Source organism: Nestor notabilis, unplaced genomic scaffold, assembly GCF_000696875.1.
Source record: "Nestor notabilis isolate BGI_N333 unplaced genomic scaffold, ASM69687v1 scaffold4479, whole genome shotgun sequence".
NCBI classification, from domain to species: domain Eukaryota; kingdom Metazoa; phylum Chordata; class Aves; order Psittaciformes; family Psittacidae; genus Nestor; species Nestor notabilis.
Genome location: NW_009944924.1, coordinates 90,029 through 114,205, shown reverse-complemented (window position 1 = coordinate 114,205; position 24,177 = coordinate 90,029). Strand labels below are relative to the sequence as shown.

Here is a 24,177-nt window from a genome sequence, read left to right as displayed (position 1 = left end):
ATATAAATATATTCAAAATGGATGATTTTTATATATATATGTATAAAAATTAGATAAAATCTGTTATCCTCAGATTAATTTTTCCTTCGTGATTGCTGAAGAAATGGTGTTAATCAGGGAATTATGAAAGATGCATAATTAAGATTCTTAAACACCAATTGCTCATTTAAAAGTCCATTTCGCTTTGTGGTGTAGCAGCACTAGGATTTGCTAACACAAAATACCTGTGGTTCCTGTTCCTTGTGCTGTGCTTAAATCCTTGTTAGTTGACAGAGGACTGATAGAAATGGTTTTGGGGGACCGCAGTGCTTTTAGTTCTGATCTTTGCATAAATAGAGAGGAAGTAATTCTTAAGAATTTTTTAAATGTCCCATGGGTTCCCATTTCAGTCTCAACAGTTTTGAAAATACAGGAAAATATTGGCAATTTCTATGAAGATTTGGTTTCCTGGAAAGTTGGAGGAAATCTGTGTGTTCAAAAAAAAAACAAGCCCAACCCCAAACAAACAAGCAAATTCAGGATTTAATTATGTAAAATACTTTGCTTTCATTCTTTTCCCCAAATGTTTAAAGTCCTTATGGATTAAGTGTAAGACTGTGCTACTAGTTACTTAGTTTATGGGAATTAACTCCTTTTAGTCTAGAGAAAATGGAAAAATGTCTTTTGGTTATTTGCTTCTGAAGACAAGAACATAAAAATTACTCTTTTCTGTATTCATTCTGTACTCGAACTGTTAAGTTTTTTGGCAGCAAAGTCACAGTTTTTGCAGCTTTCTGTTTACTTTGTGAAATCTTTTTTCCACCCTGTTTCTTACAAGCTTTATAGCAGCAGCCTTTGGTGTTAGAACCAGTTATTGCAGGTCTCTGATTTTGCTCTTATTTTTGCATCTCTGGCTTGGAAGAGGTCCCAGGGTGGTCCCAGTGACTCCAGAGCAGGGGAGGCACAGCACAGGTACACTGCTGTTTACAGAATTGCTGTAATCCCTATCCAGGTAATTCCTTAGAGGTTATCAGTGGTTGTTGAGGCCATAATCTGAACCTTGGTAAGAGGAACTGTGCTGATGGTACATGAAGAGGAATAACTATGAAGTTGCAAACCCTGGAAAGCAAAGGAGTTTGATCTGCGTGAGTGTGGCTTCCAAGCCAGACATACTTGGTGTGACACTATCTGGAGTAGATGTGCTTATCCAGGCTGAGGCACTTGACCATTTTCTATTTTTAATATGGACATGGACATATCTTGGATTTTATAGTTCTTCCCCCTCACTTTTTTCCTCCTTATTTCTCTGACTGCTCTTCGAAATCCTGTCTTATTTAATGAACCATTTTGCTCCCTGCTTTCAGCAATCTTTCTTAAGCTGTTCTGTCACTTTCCTCTTCTGTTCCCACCCTTTTCCTTTACTTGCTGTCTCTGTGCTCTCAACCTTGAGCCATGCTTTAACCATTATCTCTGTGGGAGAGGAAAAAGGAAAGACAGTGATTAAACAAGCAGCTGCCCTTCATCTGGTTGGTCTTGGTGCCATTCTTGGGAGTACTGAGACATCTTGCGCTGGGCTCTTGATCCTTCTCCACAGACGTGCCCTGCAGAGACACTCACACTTGCCTCGGGCAGCACCATCGTTCTCCCAGGCATTCGCACATGTAGCTTGGGTTTTGGCTTTGACAAGACCTTTTTTATTTGAACAGTATATTTCAAGGCACTTTTAAATCTTCCTGTCACGTCTGAAACACAGTTAGGGCTGAATCTCGCCACCCACAGTGCAAAGTAAAAAGGCCTCACAGAGCTCCTCTTACCTGATTCCTTGGTTGCTTGAACTTTGTATCTTCTGGCCTGGACTGCTCCTGCTTTTTTTGGTGTTCATTCGTACTGGCTCATTTTTCTGACCCCCTTGATCCTTTTAAAGCCATTTCACAGGCTTTCCCTCCCGTTCCACATCTTATCTGGGATTCTGCTCTCTATTCAACACCTGTGTAGCAAACCCAGATTATCAGGTAAATTTTCAACCTTCTTCCTTAGCCCTGCAATGTAACCAGTTGGCTTTATCTGGGAATAACATGATGCTTTTTTCCTTTCTAGCCATTGCATGTACGGGAGAGAATGCAGGGAAATCCAAGTGGCTCCTCTCACATTCTCATTTGGATTTGTCATACACATGTCAATTATTTAGCTCTTTCTGTGAAAAGCTAGGTTTTTCCTCGTGTCATGAGAAGACAGGTGAGGAGCTAAGGCTGTTTTCCCTTCCTTTCTCTAACATTCATAGTTTTGCTTTAATTGACTTACAAAGAAATAAACCAAAAACCGACAAGAAGTAAAGAAAGGTGCAGTCTGTCCTGGTTTCTTCATCTCAATAAATCCTAATGATCCAAGTAATCACCCCTCTTTCTTGAAAAGCTACAGGTGAAATGTGTGAATAAGAATTTGTCAAAGAGAGAGAGAGCTTTTTTGTTGTTCTTGGAATGGGTTTTTTGCAGTATTAGAACAGCTCTAATTGGAGGCAGTTAGAGGAGCTCATCACATGCAAATATTTGTCATTTAAATTAATGCATGTTAGGCATCCACTGGTAACAGCTGATTTGGGAGATTTGTTGCATCTGTCTTCCCCACAATATATCCCTCTTATTCAAATAATAAAGAATCAAAGTCCTGTTTCTGCAAGTAAAAATAATTGACATCCAGAATTTGTAACTTGGGGATATGCAGTTCTCTCCCTTATTTAGACAACCAGTTAAGAGGAACTGTTCCGCAGATCATCTGTAGTACATATCCCTAGGATCAAGCTGATTTACTTGCTATAAAATGCCCATCAAAAGAAACTAGCAGGAGTAATCTGTACTAGGAATCTTGTAGAGAGCAATTGGGATAGAAAGTAAATGCAAAACTTTGAACTAAGCTTGAGTTCTTAACATGAGAAGTGTTGTATTTTCCAGTTTAACATGGTACCCCAGCAAGCAACGAGGTTCTCAAGAGCCTTTGTTTCATTTTTTGGATTATTTTCTCTGAGGATGTGGGCAGTGCTCCGAAAGTACTGTCTGCTGAGTACCTGTGTGACATAGCATTGATTTCCATCGTTTTTTTGGGGAAATTGGGCTGTATGTGCAAGTGCAAAAGCTGCATGTAACCCTTTAAGACATAAGTTTCTTGACAAAACTGTTATTTAGAAAGGCCCGAGTTCTCTACAAAAATGTAAGTTACAGTAGAGGTGTTTAAATGTATAATTGAAATGGATAGAAAAGGTGCCTGTCTGTTCCTTCATTTACAGGAAGGGTTAAAAACCTAACCACAGTGTGAGTGTAATGTGTTGGATGTGATGTTTGTAATATCTAGTGTCAGGCAAACATACATTTTTTGTTAATGCTCTTTCTTTGTGTTTCTCTGAAGAATGAAAATTGAGTCAAAATAAATGATAAAAGTTTGCTAGATACTTTCCTTGTGTTTTTTTCCAAATTTGCTTCTTAGATTTTCCACACAGATTAGTGTGTCTGCTATCATTATTTATTGCCTGCTCATTATTTTTGCTGATATACTAAAGGATACAAAACACTTCTGTTGCTCTGTTCTAAAACTGAATTGTTCCATTATTTTAATTGAGAGTTTTGCCAGATTAAAAAGAAACTAAATATGAGCATCATGCTTTATTTTAGTGAGGAAAATTGCTGTATTATTTAGAGAACGTGCTCTAAATTTGAGCAGACTGCAGTGTTGTAACTAGCAACATAAAATAGTGCTTAATTGAGGGCTTTTGCTGCGCTTGAAGAGCAGACTCATTTTTAACTTTTAACCTTGTTGGATCGTTTCAGATCTCAGCCACAGTGGATTGGGAGACCATTATGAGAATTCCCACTGGGGACAGCAGCCCACTTTCAGGAGTGAAGGCAACTGCAGCTGGGATAAAGTGATAATAGACAGAACTGACAAGGAAGCGTGGCCTTCCATTACCGGAGCTGAGACTGAGTCTGCCTCAGAATGTACTACAGACACTGACTCTGCCTCCAACTGTGGCTCAGAGAACAGTAGCATGGCTACAGGGAGTGCCCAAGGCAACTTCACTGGACATACAAAGAAAACTAATGGCAATAATGGCGCCAACGGAGCACTCGTCCAAAGCACTTCTAACCAGAGTGCCCTTGGAGCTGGTGGAGCAAACGGTAACGGCAACTCGGCCAGAGTGTGGGGGGTGGCTGCTGGCTCCAGCTCTGGCCTAGCTCACTGCTCTGCCAGTGCTGGGGATGGAAAGATGGACAACATGATGGGAGATGGTAGAAGTCAGAACTGTTGGGGTGCTTCCAACTCGAATGCTGGCATTAATCTTAACCTTAACCCTAATGCCAATCCAGCTGCCTGGCCTGTACTTGGACATGAAGGAACTGTGGGAGCAGGCAACCCTTCCAGTATTTGCGGTCCAGTCAGTGCCATAGGTCAGAACATGGGCAACCAGAATGGGAACCCAACAGGCACCTTAGGTGCTTGGGGAAACTTGCTGCCGCAAGAGAGCACAGAACCACAAACGTCCACTTCTCAGAATGTGTCTTTCAGCGTACAACCTCAGAACCTTAACACTGATGGACCAAATAACACTAACCCCATGAACTCTTCACCAAACCCTATCAATGCAATGCAGACAAATGGACTGCCGAACTGGGGGATGGCCGTTGGTATGGGGGCCATCATCCCACCCCACCTGCAAGGCCTTCCTGGTGCTAACGGAACATCAGTTTCTCAAGTCAGCGGGGGCAGTGGTGAAGGAATGAGCAGTTCAGTGTGGGGGATGTCCCCAGCTAATCCTGCCACAGGAAACAGCAATTCTGGGTTCAGTCAGGGGAATGGAGACACTGTGAACTCAGCATTAAGTGCTAAACAAAATGGATCCAGCAGTGCTGTGCAAAAGGAAGGAAACGGAGCGAGCGCGTGGGATTCGGGGCCTCCTTCTGGTCCTGGGGTACTAGCGTGGGGCAGGGGTGGTGGCAACAGTGGTGTTGGTAGTATGCATTCTGGAGCATGGGGCCACCCCAACCGGAACACCAGTAACGGTGTGAACGGGGAATGGGGCAAGCCCCCAAACCAGCATTCCAATAGCGACGTCAACGGGAAAGGATCAACAGGGTGGGATAGCTCTAGTGTTACCAGTCCGAATCCTGCCATGCAGCAGGGCAATGAACAAATAAACTCTTGGGCCAAAGCTGCAGCATCTGGCACCACAGCTAGTGAAGGAAGTAATGACAGTGGTGGGAGCCAAAATGAAGGCAGTACTGGAAGGGAGGGGGCTGGAGAGGGGAGGAGGAGAGACAAAGGGATGATAGACCAAGGGCAAGTTCAGTTGCCAAGAAATGACCTTGACCCCAGGGTCCTGTCCAATACAGGGTGGGGACAGACCCCTGTAAAGCAAAACACTGCCTGGGAATTTGAAGAGTCCCCAAGGTCTGAACGAAAGAATGACAATGGAACAGAGGCCTGGGGTTGTGCAGCTACTCAATCTTCAAACTCAGGGGGGAAGAACGATGGGTCCATCATGAACAGTACAAATACCTCTTCAGTATCTGGGTGGGTCAACTCTCCACCAGCAGCTGTTCCAACAAATACAGGTTGGGGAGACAATAACAACAAAGCACCAAATGGCCCAGGGGGATGGGGAGAGTCAGCAAGCTCTACTACTGTTAATAATGCTGCTGCTGCCAAAAGCGGCCACGCTTGGAGTGGGACCGCAAATCAGGAGGACAAATCACCTACCTGGGGTGAACCTCAGAAACCCAAATCTCAAAACTGGGGAGATGGACAGAAATCAAATCCAAGCTGGACTTCAGGAGGTGGAGATTGGACAGATTCATCATCTGTTCCTGGACACTTGGGTGATGGGAAGAAGAATGGATCTGGATGGGATTCTGACAGTAGATCAGGGTCTGGTTGGAATGATTCCACAAGGTCTGGGACCAATGGGTGGGGAAATGGCACAAACAGCAAGGCTAATACAGGTACAAGTTGGGGAGAATCTTTAAAGCCAAGCCCCCAACAAAACTGGGCTAATAAACCCCAGGACAACAATGTAAGTAACTGGGGAGGAGCTGCTTCTGTCAAACAGACGGGGTCAGGGTGGGTTGGTGGGCCAGTGCCAGCCAAACAAAAAGAGAACTGTGAGGCAACTGGCTGGGAAGAGCCGTCTCCACCGTCCATTCGCCGCAAGATGGAAATTGATGATGGTACCTCAGCTTGGGGCGACCCAAATTACAACAACAACAAGACTGTAAACATGTGGGATAGAAATAATCCTATAATTCAGAGCAGTACCACAACCAATACCACCACCACTAGCACCATTATCAGCACCAACATGGTTGAACCTCAGCCATCGCACCAGTCAAGTGCCCAGCCAAACCGGTCCCCGCTGCTTGGTCCAGGTATGAAAATAGTTTTATAACACGCTTTATGCAGATTACTGAATGTTGCCTGACTGTGGTTAAAGATAGAAATGTTGTATTTATGTCATGCAGTGAGTTTATTTGTATACTCTGAAACAGTGTTAACTTGTTGTCTTGAGGACAACAAAACCCATGGAACCTGACACGCAGAATTCCATAGTCCAAGTGAACATAAGAAAGGCTTGAAACAATATCTGGTCAGTAATGTGCTGGATCCTTAGATGGTTGATCCATACTTACTTTGTCAGTTCTTCCACTGTTACTTAGCACTTTCTTTGAATTCAACCCTAGGAGAGTTTGGGGCCTTTTGGCTAACCTTTATACTATTGTCTTCTTGTACCCTTGCTCAGTCCTTGTTGTTGTTCAGGCAGAATGCATCCGTTTCTTTTCTGCAACCCATATCTCTTGGCAGCATATGTGGTATAAGGGTTGCATGAATTCAGGCTCTTGCTGTTTCTCTGTTGTCTGTTGTCTTTTATGAAGAAATGATTCTCTTCCATACTTCAGGTCTTAAGCATGGGTAGTACCCTGGGCTTATACGTGATTCTCATAAAGCTAGACTAGTTAAAGATGTTAATATTCAGTCAGGCTGAGAAAAGTTATTCTTAACTTCAGCTGTGTTCCAAAGACAAGTTTTTAGGCATCCAGGTATTTTTCTAATCAAAGACAGAGTACTGCAGTAGACAAGAGTCAGGGAATAAAAATGGGGGAAAAAAGGAGAAAACGGCTTAGGGGGAGGTATTGAAATAAAAGTTTCTGGGAGCTCTGCTCTATATCATGACCACAGACTTCTCAAAATAAATCTAGTCTTGTAGTGCTCTTTGAAATTCTTCGTCTGATTTTTGTCTCCAAGTTTCTGTTTCGTCTTTGTCGTGGCTGAACATTGACTTCTTCACCATGTTTTTCTCCAAGTGGGATTTATTCTCTTATTTCCATCATTTTTCTCTTTGATGTTGTGAAGTAATTAAAACTTACTGTAATATCTGTTTAAAAATAGTCTTGTGTTCCCAACTGTGGTCAAATATTTTTATGTTTGAGAGTATCTATTGTAATAAAATAACATGTGCTCCAGGAGGACAAATCTTTTAATAGGTTTGTCCTTGGTCAGTCCGACATACATGATCTATAATCCATTTACCTGAAACGTATTTCATCCGTATTTAAAACTTTACCCATGAGACTGACAATTCCAGTTTCTGAATTGTAGTGGAGAGATCATGAAAGTAGGGTTTTGGTGAAGTTCTTTCCAGTAAGATGATTTTTGGATGATTACATTGGTGCTTGTTAGACTGTTTGTATATAGCAGTGTATTGTTAATGCTGCTCAAATAATCTAACACCTTGCAGAGGAGAACTTACTGTTCTGAGTCCTTCAGATGTTGAAAATGAAATTGAAAAGTTAGTTCTAATCTACAGCAATTCCTCTGGTGAATAGCTGGTAGCAAAGGAAGGATTTTTTTGAAATAATGTCTGTGCAATCAGAGAACTGCTTATTAATGGTAACCATCCACTCCTTAAAATGACAGTCTTGTGCATCTTGCAGAAATGTTAATTGGAAGGATTTGAAGATCTAAAGCAAAACCAACAGAAGACAGTTGAAAATATGATTCTGATATTAAAATTTATATCAAGTTATTGAGGGCATAAGTTAGGTCTCTTGTGTATTTTTGCTTACGTACAGTTGTGCACATAGGCATGGATCTAAAGGCCATACTTGGGACTATTTTGAAGGATTATTGTCCAGTCTGCAGCTGGAAGCTAGGAGCAATCCCCTGAGCCTTATGTGTTATGCCCATCTTTACTTTTGACTGTGCCCAGTGGGGTCATGTGCTTATCTTGCACAGAGAGAGCAAAGAATGTCATTTAAAATGATCCTATCAGCTTCCTTATTCACAGTGCAGGAGACCTGATTTAGCATCTGCAGCGCCCAGCAGCTGTACAGCAGTATCCTGTTGGTCTTTGTGCAAATCTACACAGACTTCAAACATCTACAGATCATGTCCCACCTGGGACAGCTGAAAGATGAGAAGTGGGTACTGAGTGGATTTCCAGTGACACAGGCCTGGGCTTGCAGTTTGGTGTCATGCTGTTAAACCTTATTTTTTCCTACTCCAAGTCCGTGTCCAGTTGGCTATGCATTTCCAACCTCTACAGTAAGGGAGACAAGAATCCTGTAGCCAGGGGTCTTTAATCCACAGCCAAATTTCATCCAACAACAATTATTTTCCATCTACAGTATTTCCATGAAAAACCTGATTGTGTAATTAAAGGCTGTGCCATAAGGCACAGGTTTAAAACACATGAACTAAGTAATTACCACTGGCATTTTGTCTTCTGCATGGGTATGACATGCTTTGACAATCATTTTTATGATTCCCTGTTATTCATGGAATATCCCAAATAAGGAAACATGGGTTCTGTTCCTGTGTAAGTGTTGCGTAGCTGTAAGATGGCAGTCACACCTCCTCAAAGCAAAGAAGTGGATTTTAATTCTGCTGTACAGCACTAGTTAGCTGTTCACAAAGGAGCAGCAGCCCCTTTTGGGTTCTATGTTTATACTGTATTAGTTTAGAAGAAGAGGCCAAGTTGTGGTCTTTTTATTCAAGTTGTCACCCATCCCCAGAAGTTCTCAAAGTTCTTTGAATACAAAACTTAAAAGCTATTGATGGGAAGCAGATGTTGGGACACACGTGTTGAAAATACATAATGCTCAGAGGAATTCCTTTTTCTGTCAAAAAAAGGGTGGTGTGTGGATAATGTGGTAAATGTTGTCCTTTCTGGCTATAGAAGCTTGCTACCAAACCACTGGAAGACAAGCAGAAAGCCATTGTAGTGGTTTGGATTTAGATTTAATTTTTATCTAAATTAGTTGAGCATAATTCTTACTGGCACTTTTAACTCTTGCAACTTTGATACAAGGGGAATAAGAAGTGAGAAAAGGTTTTGCAAACAGAGATGATTAAAAGAGAGGGGTTTGGATCCCAGATAGCACAAGATCCTTCCTCCAAATGCTGAAGGGTGGACTTCATACATTCCTATTCCCGTTAGGTAGTTAGAGCCTGGCAGGTCCATCCTCCAGCTGAGAAAAGAAACAGCAAAACATAATGTAAGCTTCCCTCTGGAGATTTTAGGTTGAAATTCAGAATGTCTGAAAGCTCTGAACGTCATCTGCTCCTTTTACATTCCTGTGCTGTTGTCTTGGTGGCAACTTCTGTGTCATTCGTAGCATGTAATTGCTGTGAAGCAGAGAATGCAAGTGATGTGTTTTTCGTACTTTGAACTTTAGTTAGAATGGATATGAAACTAGATCAGCTTTGAGCTTTGTTAGGATGCTCAAGTAAAAACCTAAAACCCTGTGCTCAGCCCTCTAACAGCCAGGTTCTGGGCACAGCCAAGTAATCCTGAGCAACCTGCCCTCTGTTTCTACACAAAGTTGATCTCAGTGCTGAAAGCCAAATGAGAGCTTCCCTAATGGTTCCCTAAATCATGGAGCTCCACCATATGAACTGGAATGCCTTTCAAAAAGTGAAGACTTAAAATGTTAAGGGTTACAGGAGACATATAAAAAACCTTCCCTTTTACAGCCCCTCCCCCCCATCTTATTTGTTTTCTATTATTAGCAGATTAACTAGTGACTGTTTAGTAAACAATCTCTCTTCTACCTAATTTTTTCCTTTTTCATGGACATCAGGTTCTAATATTTGGGTTGCCTGTATTGTAGTCATATGCTCTGGTATTTATCACAGACAAAACAACTTAAAGGAAAACAATTCCTGCCATCCAAATGGCTATAGGGTTATTTTGAGGGAAAACAACTGCATCCTGCCACAGCTTAGTTAACATTTCACTTTCCCTTGAGGATTTCCTCTTGGATGTAGCCCAATGTTAATTATGTTTTTATTTCTATAAAACAAAGCTCTGCCAATGTGTACATATTTATTACTCTCTGTGATCTTTTTGTTTCTTGCAATTAGAACAGTATTTAAAAACTTCAGTATTAAAATCTCACTTTTCTTGCCAGAGAACCCTTTAACAGAGCTCATTCTGTTGCAAAACAACATCCAGCAGATCTGGGTGGTTGCTGAGGCATGGAGCTGTAGGAACAGCCTAAATGAGTATTATTTTCCTAAAGAAAATAAGCTTTCTGTGAGCAGAATTTTTGAAAACATGAGGTGGATTCAGGTTTGGGGATTCCTGTAAAGGTGTCATCCTTCCTAACAGCTATGTGAAGGAGTTTAAAAGTAGCTTCTTTGCCTTCATTCAATCCCCCTGTAATGCCATTTGTGAGCTGCCCTTCTGGTGAGGTGTGTGATAACCCTGGGAAGCATCACACTATAGAGACAAGCTGTTGGGACTACATAATCTTTGAACTAATATTCCACCCGCATCTGTTTCAAATATGGAACGTACTGGGTTATTGGAAAAAAAAAAAGAGGAAAAACCTTGTTTAAAAAAGAAAGTCCTTTGGAGAATTCAAAGAGAATGTCTTCTTTCACCTGTAGGATTTGCAGCATTCACTCCAAAGCCTATTTTTATTGACCTTTTAAAAGTTTCTAAAGTAGTCATATGGAGTCATGAAAAGGCAGCAGAGAAACATGTATGTATTCATACAGTAGCATGAAGACTGCAGGTACTTGACACAGAGGGAAGAACAGGTTTGTAACTGATGAGTACTCTGGAATTCACATACACAAATTATTTCTCCAGCAGCCTTCAGGTTTGATTTACTCGTTCTCTGCGCTTCATTTGATCTGTTAATATACTTTTGAAAACTTGTAGTTGATGCATTTTTTTCCTGCTTTTATGTATTTGCAGGTATTCTCTTTAGCAATGATTGGCTCCCTCATTTGTAATCCCGTGTTATTTACTGCTCAGTGCATTTATAGCACGTAACTCAAAATAACTTTGACATTACACATCTGTGGTCTTTAATCAACGTTGTTGAATTTACAGTAAAGGGAACACAAGGACCAATACTTATTCTTACAGAGGTTTTATCCTACAACCTAGCACACTTTGCCTTTTTAGTCTTTGAATTTTGTGCTTTAAGGTTGATTTCATAAATTGAATTACTTGGAGTTTCCAGTCTAGGTTGCACAAGCTCAGGGGAATATCAGTATTCTACGCTCTGTTAGTATTTGTATTCCTGTGGGTGCTTTAGAGATGTTTTGGTTTTGGTTTCATTTGCCTGCAGTTAATCTTTTTCAGATGCCAGTGTGATTAAATACACACAGTTGTCTGACAAGGTTACCTCCTGAGTAGCGAGGCAGAAATTCCAATAAAGTGTTCCTTAAATAAAGTTGGCTTCAAGATATAGGCAGAAGGCTTGAAGAAGTGTTTTAGGTGCAACACCAAGGAAGTTGTGTTAAATAGAGGTTCATTTATATACATACACGTGTCTCTCTGTGAGTCTGTCTCCTGTACATAAAATAAACAAATATAAGATAGGTTGGTAGAGGTTAGAACACACTATTTTAGTTTCAAATGGAAAGCACTTTAATAAAAAGGTGAATTTTAGGGTTGTCTCAGGAGTGTGTTTTAAATCACGATGAATGTTGCTGGTAGTGAAGGAGCTTTATTAAGCTGCATGTTCCTGAACATGTGGGCTTAGTCTGGATATGTTTTATGCCGTATGCACTTTGATCCGTATCTGAGAGATCTGCAGTTGCTTTAGGAAATAGAGCCTAAAATAAATCTGTAATACGTGAACACTGGAGCAGTGGGCAGATCTGAGCCCATCTATTTGAGAGGAATTTTCTTCTCTGCTAGCCAGTGTTGGAGTTGTTATTGGCGACGTATGTTGCCTGCAGTTTCTAGTACAGAAATCTTGTTGAAATCAGTAAGTTGTGCAAAGACTTGGTGCTCACTGAAACACTGTTGCTTAGTTTAATGTATTTCAGGGTACTCTTAAGGAAAGTTCTTTTGTGGCACCTTCCTTGCTGTTGCCTACTTACCCCAGCTGTCAGTTTGTGTAGGAAATGTTATGTTCCTGCTCTTTGAATCCTTTCAAGAGTATTTTTACAGATAGCATCAGGAAGCAAAAAAGAAGTAGTGCTGCAGTGAAATAGGCGTCTAGTCCTTAAATTATGAAATACCCAGACTTCTTAATATTCCTCTCCAGTAAGAAGACAACCAGTTCCTGGATTAGCAGCCTAGTTAACAGTGGAAATTTCAAGCAGATTGAATTCTGCAATGCTTACTGAGGTCGTGGTTGTAATGGAATGGAATGCTTTTTGTGATAATTATAGAAAAATTGGTTAATACCAGGTATGGTATATGTAAAGCTTTTGGTTTCTTGCCTGTTATGTATCTGTCTGCTTGGTATGTTAAAGAGTGCTTCGAACTCCATCTATGATCTAGATTGTCTCTTCAGAAAAAAAACAAACACCTTTTTTTTAAGAGGTGATAGTTGTTTTAAATTCAGTTTGCACTTTTGCTGTGTTGCTCTTTAGGACTCAGTAGCTGTATGGCTGTTCCTGGTACATTCAACTTCAGTGCTAAAATCGGTGTTACAGGGATTTAAGAGCATTACATTCAAGCCAAGCCAGACTAAGAAGGTTTCTTTAGAGTAGGTTACGTCTTTCAGTGAGTTAAAATAATAGTCTGTAGGAAAACAAAGACTTCTACCTGCTGTTCCTCATGATTTGACTATAGGTTTTAATTGCAGTCTTGTTTAGTTCTCCTTAAAAATCATATTTATTATAATGTAGAGGCTCAGTGATGAAGGGGTATGTGGGGAACACAGTCAACCATAAGCTGTAATAAAAGCTTTAAGGAGTGCATGCAACATATAATCTGTGTGGAAAGTGGTAACAAATATCCCACTTTGTAGGGCATGAGAAAAGAGATTTTAGAATGTACAAATAGTGAAAAGGAGCTGAAATAGTTTAAAATCTTTCAGTGAGGCAAGGCCCAGCTCAGATTTGGGTCCAGGTCTCCTGGATGCTCTTACTGCTGTATGTGCTTCCCAAGCCCTGTTTGGTCTGCTCGGAGTATTCCCGATGTACACAGCTGCTCCCTTGGGACCAGGTCTGGTGCTCACATGGCAGCCAGGCTGCTTCCAGCTATGTTAAAAATACTCTTTCTGTCTTGCCAACTTGGTATTGATTAAGAAAAAGACTTTTGAGACCAAATCAAAGGGATTTTATTTTCATATGCTTAATTAGAGTCCCTGTGTCTGCTTACTGGTTCATGCTCGTTCTTCAATAAATTGCCCATCTTTGAAATTATTGACAGAAGAAACCTTTCCTCTTGTCATTATTCTTTTCTCCTTCCCCTTGTTTCAGCAGGCTGGGGAGAAATGCCTGCTGTCCACACAAAGACCGAAGCTTCTTGGGGAGAGCCGTCATCCCCTTCTGCTGCAGTTGATAATGGCACTTCAGCATGGGGGAAACCCCCCAGCAGTGGTACAGGGTGGGGAGATAATCCTGCCGAGTCGGCAGGGACATACGGAAGAACAAATGCTCCAGCTGCTGCCCCAGCACTGTGCAAACCAGGTATGTGCAAGGACCTCACTGCCATAAGAGGATGGGAAAAAACAGCGCAAAGTGCCTCTGTTCTCTGCCCGTATTTTTAAACATCACATCTGGATTTCTTTGCAGTTAAATCAGGGCCTGTTTTAATAATTTCATTCTCAAAACAGCATTAGCTGTCCCAGAATGTTGATATTCCAGATACCAGATTAATACAAAAATATGAATACAGTGCTTCAGGTCAATAAATTTAAAGGCATTCCTTAGAGTACTTTTGAGTACTGCAAAAGGAGTATAGTAGAGATGCAGGAAACAGTGAAACTGCAAAAGAGTGTGAACAGTACTTATTTCTAGGTGCCTGAAAGAAACCTGTATTGGGATGAGAAGCAATTGAGCTCAGTCAGGATAAATGAAAAACAACACATGAGAACACCTAGACAACTTCACTGTTTGCTTACACTGAGGGAAGGGATGTCTTCTTCAGCTGTTAAAACTGTTGACCCGTTCAGGAACATCCTGAAAGACATACTGCTTCACAGTTCCTAACTAATGTTACTTAATAAAAATGCCCTGTCTCTAAGTGCCCTGAAGGCGACAGTGCATGCTTTAGACTTCTGCTTTGGTTGTGGAAGTCTTTACTTTTCACTCCTGCAAAATACTTTGCTGAGAAAAAGTTAGAAGGCCCAGAAAACGTAAAACAAGGAGAAGGTCTTAAGATGAGTAATCCCAGCTTTGAACAGAGTAAACAGAATAAAATGGAATGAGGTAACACAACCTTGTCATTGAATGTGAGGTGCTCCCTGCAGTCCATGTGTCCTTTTAGATTCCATTCTTCTGAGATGGGAGTTGAGTTTCTGACCGTTAATGACCTTGAAATTTGGTTTTGTTCATTAGAAGAATGTAGCAGCTTAAAATGGTGAGATCCATTGAAAGCAAAATAGCACTTAGCAAGAGTGTGGTCGTACTTTAGATTCCTTGTTCCTAGGAGACGGGAATGACGATGACCACAGATCTTACTTGTTCAGTACAAAGCAAGACTTGCTGTTGCTGAACTTTTTCTTTTCTAAAGTATTCAGAGAAGTTTTCTTTTTGCTAGCTTCAAAGAAGGCGTTCTTATCATTTAATGCCAGTTAAGCTATTTGATGAATCTCTGTATCTCTTGAAAATACTCAACATACTGGATATGACATAAAAAGATATTCCTGTTAATTTTGCAGGAAATTGAATAAGGTTTTTCTTCTTCCTCTTTCCTTTCCCTGCAGCTTCAAAATCTATGCAAGAAGGCTGGGGCAGTGGTGGGGATGAAGTGAATCTCAGTACTAGTCAGTGGGAAGATGAAGAAGGAGATATGTGGAATAATACTGCTTCACAAGAGAGCAGTTCCTCCTGTAATTCCTGGGGGAATGCCCCGAAGAAAGGACTTCAAAAGGTAAGACGAAAATCAAGGTACTGGCTAAAAAGGAGTGGAATTAGCGTAACATTTCTAGAGTAATTGTCCTGTTGCATTACACCTGAACTCTTAAATTAGACCTCTGATACCTGAACACAAATGGAGCTTGCCACTACAGTGGTTCAAGTACAGCCTACCTTGTTTCTAGGGGAAAATGGGAGACCTTTGCACCTTGTTTCCAGGGGAAAATGGGAGAACTTTGTACAGTGTTTCCAGGGGAAAATGGGAGAACTTTGACTTTAAGCATGTCAGATGCTTTGGGAGGTTTTGTTGTTGCTTTTGTTTTCTGTAAGTTTTAAAGCTTTCATGTATTGTAAAGAAATGATAATGTATTAACAGAAACAAAAAGTGATAAGGGGGCTCAGACACTTTCCATGGTGGTAGAAAAGCAAACAGTAGTTTGTGATGAAATGGTTCAACAAAAAATACCTATTTCCTATTTTGTGATTTGTATTTCTTAATGTACTCATTGTAAGTTTTGTACTGGTATGAGAACAAAGCAAGCCTGTATTAATGCTGCACTCCATCGGGAAGATACTTTTATGTTAGGAAGTTTTACATTGCACAGTCTTTATTTCAGGACAAGGCCAGGCTGTAACTTAAAGGAATTGGGAATGCATTTAGCCAGTTTGTTTGTTATTCCATTAGCCAACAGTTAGGACAGTGATTTGATGAAGTATGGTTGTTTCTTGTACTGTCCGCAGCCCAAAACAAATCCACGCTTGTCCCTTGGTACTTTCTGGAGAACTGAAAGGAAGAGACTTCTTAAGGATTTTGTGATAGAAAAGCTGCACAGAGATCTTTTAAAGGTGTTTATCTAGACGCTCTTGTTTGTTTTTAAGAAAATACACTGAGTAACATTCTTAACTTCAAGGTTGCAAACTTGGTTTTGGGAATGTTTTTCAGGAAGTGTTGTACTATTTCAGAAACTTTAACTAAAATGAAATTTGTAAATTCAAAGGTGGCTTCAATTCAGTGGTGAGCCAATCAAATGCTAAATAGTACACTGAACACCTCTTCAGCTGAGATAAAATTTGCACACTTTGTGGGGGAAGAGAATCATAGTTACGTTGTTCGGAGGGTTCTTCAATCCTTTCTAAATTAATGTACTAATACATCTTTCAGTAGCATGTATTATTAATATGAAAAACTTACCATCTATTTTATGTACATCTCACTAGTATGAACGTGGGAACCAGACCATTAATGGATTCTCCCAATTTATTTACTAAGGGCATGAAGACATCTAACAAGCAAGATGAGGCCTGGATCATGAACCGTCTGATAAAACAGCTCACAGACATGGGCTTCCCTGTGAGTAGTGTTCACAGACAGAACACCCATGGCCCAGGTTTGGTAGCTTCTGACTATCAGTGTTTCAGACTGTAGCCACAAAAAGATCTTCAGTCTATTCTTCAGGCTGGGAAGTAGTTCTGTTACCTGCATTTAGACATTTCATTTCGTTCAGACTTCCCTATGAGGGTGCTGAGGTGCTGGCACAGGGTGCCCAGAGAAGCTGTGGCTGCCCCATCCCTGGCAGTGTTCAAGGCCAGGTTGGACACAGGGGCTTGGAGCAACCTGCTCTAGTGGAAGGTGTCCCTGCCCGTGGCAGGGGGTTGGAACTGGATGAGCTTTAAGGTCTCCTTCTCACCTAGACCATTCCATGATCCTATGATTATTCTAGTGTCAGAAATCTCCACCAGAAGCTACTAGAGTGCTCTCTGAGATCACTCGATGATACACTTTGCATGATGACATTTATAGATGAAGTTCAGATTTTTATAAAACAGGTGTTACCAGTCCTGTTCCCCTTTTCTTACTAAACATGTAAAGTTATAGTATAGCTGGTTTGGTTTTCTTAGAGGAAGGCATATCTTAGTAATATTTAAGTTGCCCATAGAAAATGGGAAGATGGATTTAAACAGAACAGTAGGATTTGACCTTCTAGAACTGCTACTTACTTGACAAACTGAAACTTGATTGTGGGAATTGCTGAAAGCAGAAAAAAAGTGTGCACAGACATTATTTGTGCTGCCAAGTAAATATGAAACTCAACACTTAAGAGACTTCTCTGTTTTCTCTGTTTGCTTTGAAACCATGTAAGTGTGGTTATTTTTTCTCTAAACGCAATTTGTATGTTTGACAGAGAGAACCAGCAGAAGAGGCCTTGAAGAGCAACAATATGAATCTCGATCAGGCCATGAGTAAGTATCTGTGTGAGTCTTTTTTTCTTCCTTTAAATCAACACAGGAACGATTCATGAGTCTGAGAATTTATTCTTACCCAGATTATGGATAATATTTATTTTCTTGCTTTTGCTTTCTTAAGCAAGACCTACTTCTCTGAACTGCTGATGGCCAATTCATTGTCTTTGTGTTGCCTTTTTCAATACATTTCCCTTTTCTGTGAAGGTGCTCTGCTGGAAAAGAAGGTGGAAATGGACAAGCGTGGAATGGGAGTGACCGACTATAATGGAATGGTCACCAAACCCCTTGGCTGCCGCCCACCACCAATCTCCAAAGAGTCTTCCATGGACCGCCCCACCTTCCTTGACAAGGTAAGTTCAGGAATGTGAATGATATACGAGTCAAAACAGTATATAGTGTAGAAATACTGATGATTTCCACTGTCTGTTTAGAAAGCTGATAGATAATTACATGCTGCTTTTTTTCTTTTCCTCTCTTTTTGCAGTCTTGTGGGGAATTTAAACCTTGTAGAAAGGACCAATGATTTGATCCCCACATAGAAATAAGCAGTGGTCATTTCCAGCGTTACACTTGAAAAGAAAACTTACTAAGGAATCAGTAGTGCAGTGGAACTAGAAATGGGAAGAAAAGGAAATGGATCACAGAAAGCCTTTCACTCTGCAAGAATCCAGAGTCAGTGACCCTTGCCCAAATTAACGATCAGGCAGGACCAAGGCCAAAATCTTGAAGAATTAGGCTCCTAATTCCCGAGTTTTGAGTTCCTTACAGATTTCAGTAGAAGTTTACTACTTAATAGGAACAAAGACCTGAGGTATTTTTGTTACGTAAAGAGCAGACACACAAAATCATAAGTAGCTTCTCTGATGAGCTTCCTTTTCTGTGATCACATATGACAAATTTTCCAGCACTGCATAATGACTGAGAAGGCAGCTCCAGAAGTTTGTGGTGTCCAAGATTCAAACTAAAGAAAGGGATGTAGGGAAAAGCACAGCCAAATCTTCAGTAGGAAATACGATTTACAACCTGACAAAGTCCTACAAAACCCTCAGAATCCTCCCGAAATTATTAATAAGGGAAGAAAAATCTCTTGGTGCTCTTCTTTATTTCACAGATAATTTGAAATATTCTTAAAGATGGGATGGGTGGTTTCTGAATGCAGAAATCTGTGCTTTTCACAAACAATGCTGAAACCAATTCATTTTACACAAGCTGTTTGCAGGATGTGAGACAGAAGTGATCTCCAGTCTTGTTAACACAGGCTGTATTAAAAACTTTACCGACCCTGAGCAGTGGTTATCCTTCCAGCCCTTCTCCCTCTGTTTTCTTAGAGTCTTAACTATAGTGTTATCCTTAAAGTTACGGTTTCTGTTGTGACAGGTTCCCAGGTGTTGTGCTAAGAAAATTGGCATGGTGCTACACTAGGACATCTGATAAATACTGACCTTTTCATGACAACTGTGACTGTTTGCACAGTCATCACAGGCTAAACAGTTTGCTGAGTTTTAGTGTTGGTACAGTGCAAACTGTAAACAAGTTAATTTGATTAAACACAAATGTATCTTACATAATTACAGGTTATTTATATGAATAAGCTAAAATTAGCATCTAGACTAAATTTGCTTTAGAGGGTCCTGGCGTATCAAAAGGTTTTGTGATAGTTCAGTGCTACCACAGTGCTGCAGAAACAAGTATAATAGCAGCTTCCTGCAAAGATTATATGTTGGAAAACTGCTTTTCTGCTTTTGGGGGAATAATAACATTTGCTCTTTCTGGTCTCCCTACTTACAATGGGCACCACATCATTCAGATGCAGTTTTGTTCCCTAAGCCAGACTGAACTGATTGTGTATTTCCTACAATGTCCGGCGCAGTCTGGATCATCTTCATTTTTTTTCCCTTCCTGCCATGTAAAGTTCATTCTTAACTATGGGAAATCCATTTGCTAATGGCAAACTTTAATGAATATGTTGATTGAAAGATCTCTCTCCTGTAGAAGGTCACAAAATTCACGTGGGCATGCCAGTTGACCTTTTGTTTTCTAGGGTAACAGGATCTTGAGTAGTACAGTTATTGCCAGCATGATGCGTAATTACAGAAACATATGTTAAACACCACCATTGAGAAGGGAGTTCTACAATCATTAATATTCATACAGCAAGTAAAATCTGTCAGTCTAGGCATAATCTGTCACAGTGACTTTACTATAACAAAGGAAATAATCCCAAACTATATTTGTTAGCTATCAGAGTGTTGAGCAACTTGGTAAGTGAATTAAGCAAATAGAGTTTCTACTCTAAGAATAGATATTTTTTCCCAAAGAAATTCTTTTCAGATTTACAGCTCATACTACTGGAGCAACTTCTCCAAACCCTCCTTGCCCTTTGAGGTACTATATCGGAGTATTTAGCCTGGAGCTGTCTTGGTTCCTGCTCAGGTCAGTCTTGGTCAGTGGAAAAGCTCTTTGCACAGCTGAAGCACTCCAGCCAACGTTCCTTATTTTACTTATTGTCTTAGCAAGTCATTATCCTTTTGCTTGGCTTTTCTGAGTCTTAAATAAGTTACATGAGGTTCCTTTTCTTGACATTTTAAGTTGAGTTAATGTGCTCACTGCTACTACTCTTTCTTAGCTGATTCTCTCTCAGCTCACCTGAGTTGAGACTCCAGGATTTTTCTCCTGCATTTTCTCTGACAGGTAAAGCCAGCACTTACTCTTTTTTTTCATCTTATGCATTTGAGGAGAATTTGCAGCCCTGACATTTGCTTCTGAACCCATTGAACTCCCTGTTCTCTCTGGATTAGTAGTGGTCTGTTGCAGCTAAACTTCACCTTTGACTGTTTGCTTTCATTTGCTCCTTAGTATTTGCTGCAGATACTCTTTATTGTGTGTCACACTGAGTCAATCTTTGGCACTTAGTTTGTTAATTGTAGTATTTGTCAGGATGTTATCTTGCCCTGTAACACCATAAAAGGAGAAGGGAGAAAATCCAGTGGCTTCGATGAAATAAAGATCCAGCCTAGCAGTACCCTGATAGGTTATCTTATGCTTGGTGGCGATCACGCTGTACTTGGGTGTCAGATTTGCTTGAAGATGTCACCTGGTGTCTTCTGGAGCCATCAAGTTTGTAAGAAAAGCATGTGAGATTTTCCTGGAAGCATCTTAAAAAATACCAGAAATAAGCCCAGAGTGCTTCAAAGGATCTTTCCTGAAAGTGGAGGGATTTGGGTTGGGTACCTCCCACTCCAGAGTTCTGGGACTCAAGTTTGGTGTGCATTCACACCACACCTATTGAGTATTCTAAGCTCAGAAGGAAAATGCGGTGGTTTGCTGATCTGCACTGATCACCACATAATTGAGAATCTTGAACCATTTAGAGATGTCACTTAATTTTTTAGCATAGTGAGGTGCAAGTGTTGAGCTCTGGACTGTTGCATTAGTTGTGTTCAAAAGTCAGGTCAGCTCTAAAGAGAAGTACCATCAGCCTACTTTGGCATTAGTTCAAGCTTGCCTTGTGTGAGGCTTCTATTAGCCCCCTGGCAGACTTGTTTGTCCTCCTACTCTCCTCTACCTTTGAATTTTTAAGCTTTCTCCCATCATGCCAGCAGAGAGACCTGTCGTCTTTGCCCTGATGCTGCTTCCAAACTTTCTCCCAAATTCTTGAGCATGTAGGGGGCTGTGAAACTTCCACCTTACAAATTAAGTCTCCTTTTCAATTCTGTCTTATTTTCTGATTAGTGCATCCTCTCTGCTGTTGAGAAATCCAGGTCTAGAAGCCTTGATGCCTGTTGGCTGCAGTCACGTTCTTCCAAAATATTCTCACTAGATTTCTTCCTTGTTTCTCATTCGAGCACAATGTTGGAATCTTTTCCTAATCATAGAATGGTCAGGTTTTAAGTCCATTTAAAAAAGCTTAAAGCAGTGCTGAATTGAGCATGACAATGACCATTCAGATGTAGGGGGGTTGTTTAATTGATTAGTCTGTGGGAGAAGCCTAACATAAATTTGTAAGAAAACCACTGAAGAGGAAAGGTTAGGTAGGAAAGATTACTCTTCAGGAAACAATCATTACATAAAGGATCCTGAAAAATAATGGGTCAAACTGTTGTCAGGAGTACAGGTGTCACCTCGTCTAGGATGAGAATGACTGAGGAGTACTGGATGTTGACCAGATCCACTTGCAGAGCACAGCTTTGTGCAGCACAGTGGGCACATTATGACAAGTTTAGATTACAAAAATAGAACAAAATGTGAACAATTGTTATAAAATTGCTACAGAAGACATTTGCTGCAGTTCAGCCAAGGAATACGCTTGTGAAAGTGGCTGTGCAGCAAGAGTCTGCTTATTCCGGATATTAGATGCCCAGGTCTGCAGTGTGGCTTGTCCTCCACCATCCCTGGCACTGCCTGTGTCCAAAATGAGAAAAAATAATGGGAATGAGACAAGACTTGAATAAATCTGGGCGACTGGGAGGGATCACATTGGTCTTTCACAGTCAGTAGGCCTGTTCACATAGGAAGCATCTGAAGGAGAGAGCATGCACGGAGCTTGAAATGATTTTCACTTTAAAGGGGGGAGGGTAGAATTGTAAACATATGTCTGTGATCTAAGGAGAAATCCTTGAACCTGTTCCTGTCATGCAAGCTGCAGTTGTTTGTGGAGTGTGACTGATGTCCAGTAGAATGTGAAATATCTTGAGCTGCAAGGCCTTGGGGATATCATTAGAAAATGTCAGTGTCCCCCTCAGGATAGTCAGATAGCATGTCAAGTGTCACTTTGCCTCGTAGTAAAGAAACTTTCTTTGCATCAAAGGGGAGCTGTTGAAAATGCATTTTTCAGGATTAACTTAGAACATAAAATTTACCAAGTGTGCTTGCTGCATCAGCTCATTTACTTGGGTCTCTGTTTTGTGGACTGGGCTGCTTTTGTAACAAAGGAGGTTTATCAGTATCTCACAATCTTCTGGGGCGTTGAATTTATTGGTTGGAAGTACCTAGCTTCTCGCCTGTTTAAAACCCTTTTTTGCAGTGAATATATTGCCTGAAAAACACCAGTCGAGCACATTGCAAATAAAAGATTTTTCACTCTGCCTGTTTTTGGAGCTCTACTTTGTACACAGTGTTATTTGATCATACTTGCCGCAGGCTTCCCAGACATCAAAGCACATTTTGAGATAGAACTCAGTACCCCACTGTATTACTAGCTAGATACCTACCTGTTTGATTGAGGATTATGTGATTTTGTTTTATTTTCTGACTTGCTGTTTGCCTCCTGTGGGCACTGCCTTCTGTGCCTTGTATCCATGTTCAGCTGTGGTTCCTTGCAACCCAGTTACGAGAGGGGGCTCCTTATGTCTTGCTGAAATCTTCCTCCTCTTGGGGGACACTAAGGCGCAGGGTTGCTTTCTCAGGAAGGCCACGCAGACAACATTATCGTTATTGGGTTTAAGTATTTTTGTTCATTGGGTGTGTTAGAGTGTAATGTTTCATAGTGGCTAATAATAACTTAAGTGCTATGTGAATATTAAAAAAGGCTCATGTGTCTCTGTTAGGAAAGGGGATTAAAGCAAAAATGCTTTTTTAAGAGCAGAGCTATGATGTGGAACCAAATACACACTGGCATCAATTCAGCTGATCTGGCCTTTCCCAAGTTCTGGGTTAGCAAAAGCAGTCTGTCCTATGCCTGTGCTCCGCTGCTGAGAGTTCACCAAACAAAAGACTTCCCTGAAATGTGCTGGGTCTCTTCCCTTTCCACCTTTCAGTCTGGTGGAGAGGAGAGGAGAAAATCTAAGGAGGAGGAGATGATGGACACATACTAGCTCTGCTAGAATTAATCCCTCCTTTCCTTCTGGAGAAGTGGGCAAGGGGGATTGTGCATTTGTGAATTAAGTGCAACAAATTAAAGAAAAACAGTACCTTAATCCAATTTCTCTCTTTTTTCTCCCTTCACTTCATACTTTCATTTCCTGTTATTCATACCCTTATTTTTTATTATTATTTAAAATTTTTATCCATTCCATGCCCTTTTATATTCCCATGGCCCACTGTTTGTGCTGCCTGCTCCTGGGCGCCGCACACAGCTCACCCTTTCTTTCTCCAATCAGGATGGCGGCCTAGTGGAAGAGCCCACTACTTCACCATTTTTGCCTTCACCAAGCCTGAAGCTCCCCCTTTCAAACAGTGCACTCCCTAATCAGACCCTGGGCGGGATTGCCTCAGGGCTGGGCATGCAAAACTTGAATTCTTCTAGACAGGTAAGGCTGTCGGGGGAGATTCCAAGTTCAATTTTAGCTCTCTTGGACTCGCTGCTAGTGCCCATCACTGAAAGTGGGTGCAAATCTTTGTTCACATGAAGTATCAATGGAACAGCTTCCCTGCTGTGTAAACATTTCATGTTATAGGACATTAAAACAACTGCTTAGTAGTAATTAGCTTGCTAATTATATGCATCCATTGAGAAGAGACACTAGTGTTACGGATTTATACCATTACCCCTGGTATAGCTCTGCCTTGATTGATGTGAGGTTTCATGTTTTGAGGCGTTGCTAATGGTCACAGAATCTAAGGCAGAGACATTGCTCTAATTTATCTTTCCTGGCTGGCATAATTACTCAGAGATGAGATGGGTGAGAGGTGACAGAGGCT

At 40.9% G+C, this 24,177-nt stretch overlaps 1 protein-coding gene across 3 annotated transcripts in view; it reads left to right on the top strand.

The window, feature by feature from the left end:
• Nucleotides 1-3,799: 3,799 nt before the first annotated feature.
• The window catches only part of TNRC6C (trinucleotide repeat containing 6C), a 38,353-nt gene continuing 17,975 nt past the window's right edge, over nucleotides 3,800-24,177 (top strand). Inside the window, exons 1-8 of one of the 3 annotated variants that reach the window (XM_010022648.1) lie at nucleotides 3,800-6,400; nucleotides 7,218-7,221; nucleotides 13,696-13,905; nucleotides 15,144-15,310; nucleotides 16,565-16,645; nucleotides 17,478-17,535; nucleotides 17,743-17,888; nucleotides 23,637-23,786. In XM_010022648.1, the coding sequence (XP_010020950.1) occupies nucleotides 4,016-6,400; nucleotides 7,218-7,221; nucleotides 13,696-13,905; nucleotides 15,144-15,310; nucleotides 16,565-16,645; nucleotides 17,478-17,535; nucleotides 17,743-17,888; nucleotides 23,637-23,786 (3,201 nt within the window). In that variant the 5' untranslated portion in view covers nucleotides 3,800-4,015. Of the gene's footprint in view, nucleotides 6,401-7,217; nucleotides 7,222-8,354; nucleotides 8,361-13,695; nucleotides 13,906-15,143; nucleotides 15,311-16,564; nucleotides 16,646-17,477; nucleotides 17,536-17,742; nucleotides 17,889-23,636; nucleotides 23,787-24,177 lie in introns of all 3 variants that reach the window. The other 2 variants (XM_010022646.1, XM_010022647.1) reach the window with 2 other exon arrangements.